The sequence below is a fragment of the Humulus lupulus genome, chromosome 2, assembly GCF_963169125.1.
Source record: "Humulus lupulus chromosome 2, drHumLupu1.1, whole genome shotgun sequence".
Lineage (NCBI taxonomy): Eukaryota > Viridiplantae > Streptophyta > Magnoliopsida > Rosales > Cannabaceae > Humulus > Humulus lupulus.
In genome coordinates, this window is record NC_084794.1 from 246,117,933 (window position 1) to 246,124,933 (window position 7,001).

Consider the following 7,001-nt stretch of genomic DNA (forward strand, 5'->3'; position numbering starts at 1 on the left):
CTCTCCCTTGCTCTTTCTCTCATTCGCTCTCTCACATTCTCTCGGCTTTCTAACCCTCGCGCCATTGAACCACACCACAACCACACACCTGAAGCCTCCCTCACGCCGGTACTCACGTAACTGAAGCACACCACGACCACGCCCGTGCTGTAGTCGTTGAGTCTCTCATCCCCCCCTCTCTGTTTATCTCTCCCGCTGCTGTCTCTCCTGCTGGAGCAAGAACCCAGGCATCTCCCTCACGAGTCGCGTGCTTGCTGTCTCTCCTGCTGGAAGCAAGAACCCAGCCATCTCCCTCACGAGTCGCGCGCTTGCTAACTCTCCTACTGGAAGCACGAAACCAGGCCAGAGTATTCGAAACTGTGAGGTAATTTTTAATTTAGATTTCAATTTCATATCAGATCATCAATGTATATGTATATATATATATGTGTGTATTTGTGTTGTTTGGCCTTGTTATTCTATTTTACTGTTTCTTAACAGTTTCGTTAGCTTTGTTGGTTTCTAACTTATCCTCTGTATAAAAGGAGCTAATTCCTCTTAATCGGTAAGATCAGTAAATTACCCAAATAAGATGGATTTCGGAAAAAAGGGGCTTGATTTCTTGGACTTGAGTGAGAACCAGCTTGAAGGTGAGTTTCTAGAAATCCCAAAATCCATCACATTACATTTCTAGTTGTTTCTTTTCTTTTCTTTTTCAGTGTCATTACATTGTTGTTTATTTTAGCACTCTGATAGAGGATGTGTTCAATTTGAAGCAAATGAGGTTGATTGCAATGGATATGAGATGATATAAATTACTGGGACTTTGTTCAAGTAGTTGAACTTTGAGGAATAATGAATATAATTGTCTTTGATTGAGTGTTTTTATTTAAGAGTTCTGTTTTTTTTTTTAATAAATTGAGCTCTAAATTTACTTATTTGGGTCCCTTTTTCAACGGTGATTGGGATTCTTGGTTTGGAAGTTGAAACTCTTATTAGAGATTACAATGAATTTGGGAAAGATCTTTTTCGTGGGTTAGTCTTTTCATATAAATTTATTGTTGAAAAAGTGGGTGTTTGACACTTTTTTTTATAGATATTTTGAGGCATATTTTAAAGTGAAACTAAATCCACTATACAATTATTAGTGAAAAAGTCAGAATAGATTTGTGTTCTCCTCACCTCAGTGAATATTTCAACAATATCTTTTTCTTATATATTTAATTGCAAACCAACTTTAATATCATAACTGAGAAATAATTGTTTGTTTAGGAGGTGTTCAGATTATGAACAAAAGTCTGTCACAAGAATTTCACTTTCTGAATTGAGGCCACTGAGAGGTTCATTTTACATAGATATCACGTGACTTCATTTGTGAATGTGTTAAAGTTTTAGTTAACTAATTTTGAGTTGGTATTATGATCAATATACGTGGTTTTATTGTATAATTTGTATTATTTTTTTTGGGACATAGATACATAACTTGAACACTAGGAATAATTTTCATTGTACAAATTTCATACTAATTCAAATGTTATTATTGAGCTTTTGAAAGTCATTTGTGAGCTGAGATGCATAGGGATTTTACTTTGGATTGACTAATGGATTATGCATTTTTTGCCTTTTCTTTTTTCATTGTATTTTCAGTGAATATATTAGACCAATTCTATTGGCCCTCTCAGTTCTATTTTTCATTTAGCATTAATTGCAAATACGGTACAAGGAATTTTTCATGTATGAGGTTCAAGTGGTGGAGCTATTGTTTCTCTTTTCTGTTTTTGACACTCTAACATTGCATATCTTAGTGGCCCTTCAACTTAGTTGCATTTATGCTTTTGAGCATTTGTATCTTTCATTTCATATGAACATGCTTGTTTTGGTAAAAAAAACTTTGTGAATGTTTAGACATATACCTGCCCCTCTCATATTAGTTAAGCTTTTAATTTGTCTCATTCTTGGTTGACGAATACTTAATTCTTACTTTTTGCACTTTCTATTTATAACTTTGGCCACTGTATTATGACTTAGAAACACTTAGTTAGCTTTGATTTCTATCTTTTGCATGGTTGTTGAAGTAAGTACATCTGTGATGCTGAAAGTTTTCTTAATGTTTTCTAGGATGACATTGTTCTTAATTCTTTGTGCAGGCATGCACTTAGACTCTGATCTAGTGATGTTAAGCTTGAAGGAAATTGGAAAACTCAAGGTGAAATATTTTCATACAAGTATGCTTCATTTATAATCATGAAATTCTTTTATGTATATGGTTTATCTACTCTCAGCATTGGAAGAAATGACCTACTGAGTTTGCTCTTACTTTTGATCCCAGCTTTATTTTCTTTGAGACTCAAGTTTTTGGCTCAAGAATTTACACTTAGTTTGGATCAAATTCAAGGTGTTGAGCTTTCTATTTCATCTCTATTCAATTAAGAAATTGAGTGACTTCATATTATTTTCATTTGCTACCTACATATATTTAAGTTAGCCCTTTCATTGAGCTAATTTTAATCAGAAAGTAAGTCAATAAAGAAAATTTTGCTATTATTTGTTCTAAAGTGCATTTTAGTTTTTATATGTGTTAAAAGAACCATAGTTTTGATTGTGTTTTCTAAAGTACTAAAGTACCATTAACTTGATTTAAAATGTATGTTAAAGTGATATTTGATTTATTTTTAATCATTATGTAACAAATTTTCATTACATGACTGGTTATGTTTTATTATTTGACATAATTTTATGTTTTCTTGCATATTGGTTATTTATATTTTCTGTTCTATAATATGTTTGTTTTTTTTTTGCTAGAACTTTTATAAATAAACCTTATATTTTCACATTATGGTTGTGTCGAGATCCTTTAAGTGGGTTACAATTTGTTGGTTTTCCTTAAAGATTATTTCTTTGGTTTGTGTTGTTGCTTTTGTTTTTAATAATTTATTTTGCTGCAGCTGATGAAGGTAAGTCATTTCCCCTTTAGTTCAGGTTTATATAATTTTTTGTGTTGGAATTGTTTCTAATTAAGAGAATACAAAGAGAAAAATTAGAGATGTTTTAAGTGTAAGAATATGGTGCTTAATACTTAATGTTTGTGATTTGAGAATATGGATTTAGATTACCTTTTCTTTAGTCCTTTCGTTGGCTTTTGTGTATGAAATTTGGATTTTACAGATTTGATTTATGCATATTCTATAATATGATTTTATCAGACTTTTATTCATGTGAAAATATATAATATTGATTGTATGGGTTTTGATCATAAATAATGAGATTTTTGTTTGGTGCTGTCATATTGCTTATATATGTCTCTATCTCTATATTTTTATTCTCTTTGTAATATAGTTAAAACTTTTTTGGTAGGCTGCCTCCAAGAGAAGAGGCAAAATACTTGGTGTGCAAGCAATCTCTCACGAGAGACTCTTACTTTTGTTTGCATTTTGCAAGAGGTATGCCTTTTACCTTTGTTTTAATATTATGCAAATGTTAGAGGAGTTTGAATATCTTAAATATTCATCCATAGTGAAGTAGGTTCTGAGATTATTGTTGTGTGCTGTGGTGATAACGGAAGGTTGAGAACTTGTGTGTCTTAGTGAAGTAGGATCTGAGAAATTTGTGTGCTGTGGCGAGATAAGGAAGAAAACATGCATGCGTTTTTGAATTAGTTGAATTGATATTGGCAGATGGTTAGATGCTAGTCTAGGGGAAAATGGTGTTTGCTTTTATATAGACTTATCTAGTATAACTATTTTATAATTGAATTGTGTTTGCTTGGTTTGTTTGATGATTGGTACATTAATTAGATTGTTAAAAACATATACTTGTAAATGGTGTAATAATCTTTTTGTATAGTTTTTGAGGTCCTTTTCAGTTGTATTGCAAGCATCTCTGCCCGAGTTGCTTCTCTTTTTAGGGTCCTTTTCCTTCTTAAAGAAACCGAAATATCATTTTGTGTTGGCACTATAACAAAATCGGGTTTTAGAGATGAATTTTTTTCTCGCTAAAGCTTTCTAAATCCTTGTTATATCGAATAGCGATAATGAAATTGTCATTAAACTTCCTCGCTAATACTTTGTCTCTATTGCTGAACTATAGAGAGGACATTTAAAATCCTCGCTATTGCTCAGTAATAGAGAGGAAATTTTAATCACTATTTCATAGAATATTAGGTTGAGAAAAGTAGCAAGAAGGGTTTATGATTAGAGAAAAGGCTTTATCCTCGATTAAAATATAACTTTGATAAAAGAATATACACTTTTTTTATGTGACGACTTCTTGTACAAACAAACTATCTCCTATCTTCATGATGAGGCACACTTAATTTAATTTTACTTTCCTAAGTATATTGCTGATCATAATCTATGTCAAGAATTTTACTCTGTTTGGTTTCTGAAAATACCAAAACAGAATGTAGACCAAGAACTTGGGACAAGTAGTTTATGATATATTCATAAAAAAAAAGTTCCAATCAAATAAAAGTCATGAAATTAGCTTGATACTTTTGAGTTTGAGAACTTAGGATGGTAGTGATCCCCATTCATATGTGTATTTATAACCAATAGTCTTTGATAAGATGTATAGGACAGATATATCTATTGCATTGAAAGGAATGGTCAAGACTATAGAGAAAATTAGCTAGAAGGGGTCAAGTGAGGTATAGTCCTTGTGGAATCACATGGTATTGTCTAACCAAATTTGTAATAAGATGTCTTAGGCATGTCTAATATCTGAAGGGACACATTTTCATATCAAAATTAGAGTAGCCATAACCATTTAAAATCATTATCTTCTCTTCCAATCTTATTGATGCATAATAGGACATGTTATTATCTGCTAAAATTATGCTTATTGAAGGCTATTTTTCATTATTTACAGGCTGTTTTTTGTCAACAAAATGTAGAGATATATTTTTCAATACCAATATCATTTGTCTTGCCACAAAAGTCACAGCCTCTTTCTACACAAATAAATCATAGCACTAACAAAATTTGGTAGAAAACAATGTAGATCATACTCTTTACCTTCTCTTTTAAGATACAAGAAATTGTTTGACAAAGTTGTAAATAGAAATTGCTCATTTGAATTTATATCTTAGGAAGAATTATGTCTTGGTGTGATATTTATGTTTTGCTTTCTATCTTCATCTAAATAAATATATAAATATAATGGAAATTTGTAACGGCCACAGAAGCCTATGAATAAATAAATCATAGCCTAAATGGTTGTTCAAAAGTGTTTATTTGTTTCATTTGTTCCGAAGAGTAATTTTTCTACTACTGGTTGTTCTCTTATCACTTTCTTTAAACATTGCTTTGTAAGTATGCTCCTACTAATTCTATGTTGGCATTGAAAACTTTTGTGTCCAATAATTTCTCTTGATTCTAATTAAGAAACAAGGTTCCATTCATATAAAATTCATGGAAGAAAATTTCCAATGAAATCTTTGATTAAACCATGAGAAATTTTGAATGATTTATATCTTCACTTAATTAGTTCTGTTTTGCTTAAAGCCAATTTTTATCAAATAATATCTCTTGTACCAGCTTCAAAATCCATTGACCTTTTATTTGATTACTTACAATTAATCATGAATGCAACGAATGAATGTTGATCATAGAGCCATTTTAGATCCCTGATAAGCCCCTCAAAGAAAAACATTGATTCTAATGAATGTTTCTTTGATATTAGTGGTTCACTAAACATTTCATTACCTGAAATACTATCTTAAGTAAATTATTTATAACTGTATTAGTTTGTAAATTCTATTATCAAGACAGAGACCAAATAATATACCATGATCATTTGGTTTAATTTGTAGATCATTTGTCACAATCTATTTGCATGTATCCACAGGGCGCTTTTGGAAAAAATGCTCTAGTTGGATTTGGTTTGACAACTTACACAATGCTTGGATTAGGAGTGGTAATATCTCTTTGAACCTTACCATAATGATTTTACTTTGGGTATTTGTCTCTATTAGTCTTTGAACAATACTCTACTTATTACAATTTAGCAGCTTAGTCCCTAAAATTTTAATATTTTAGTAATTAAGTCCTTTTTACTAACAAAATTGAATTTTTTACTGAATAAATTAGCAAGAATTATGCAGATTAAGAATTTATCTTTGACTTCTATCATTGTGCTTAGTTTATGCTTTGTATTCTTTGTGGTGTTTCATATATAATCTCAACAGAACAATACCTTCACTCTATTGTGACATTTTAATTAATACAAGGCAATTTGGTTCTGTTTTTTTTTTTTATAAAAGCCCTAGAATTACCACTTTAAGTAATTGCTGGTGTGATTCCATTATTACACTCGAATATTACAGGTGTGTAGATGTGACTGGAGCTTACAGTGCTCTAAAGACGGAGCTTAACATAAGCTTGACAGCAACAGGCCTTTTGTGGACTACAACTGGCTTTATTGCAAAGAGGATTACACATGGACCTGTGGAAGAAAGGGAAACAAGAAAGGGAAACAGGTATATGACGAGTGCACAACAAATGGACTCACAACAAAGACAAGTGCACAAAGGATGATGAATTGAAGGATGGAGCAAGTTTCGTGCATGGTTTACTTTTGTGTATCTTGTAATTTTTTGTTTTTCATTTTTGAAGTAAAAAATGTTCAAGATTATAATACTTTATTATGTTATGCTTTCAAATTTAAGTTAGAACTAAGATCTCATGAAATAGACACATTTAGAGTTTGAATTAGTTATTGTTTAATGTAATACTTATGGTTTATCAATCTATTGAGAATTATATTTTATGATGAATTTTGATTTTTTTTTTATCAAAATACAATAATGAATCTTTTAATTAAACAAAAAACTTATAAGTACCATTATCACAATAAAAAACCTTAATATGTTATGATTTAGAAACATATTATAAGTGTAAAAAATTGTTATGGTTTATATAATATAACAAACTAAAAATGTTATCAAAATAATCAAATGTAACAGTTGAAAAGTGTTATGAAAAAAGTACAAGATTAAATTTCAAATTTATAACCAAAAACTCTAT

At 30.6% G+C, this 7,001-nt stretch overlaps 1 protein-coding gene across 1 annotated transcript; it reads left to right on the top strand.

The window, feature by feature from the left end:
- The first annotated feature begins 588 nt into the window (after positions 1-588).
- On the top strand, positions 589-6,651 carry LOC133816622 (uncharacterized). Its single transcript, XM_062249009.1, has 4 exons — positions 589-629; positions 2,127-2,185; positions 3,334-3,419; positions 6,302-6,651. Exons 2-4 carry the CDS (start codon positions 2,129-2,131, stop codon positions 6,510-6,512), a joined length of 354 nt encoding a protein of 117 aa, XP_062104993.1. The 5' UTR covers positions 589-629; positions 2,127-2,128; the 3' UTR covers positions 6,513-6,651.
- Positions 6,652-7,001: the final 350 nt, after the last annotated feature.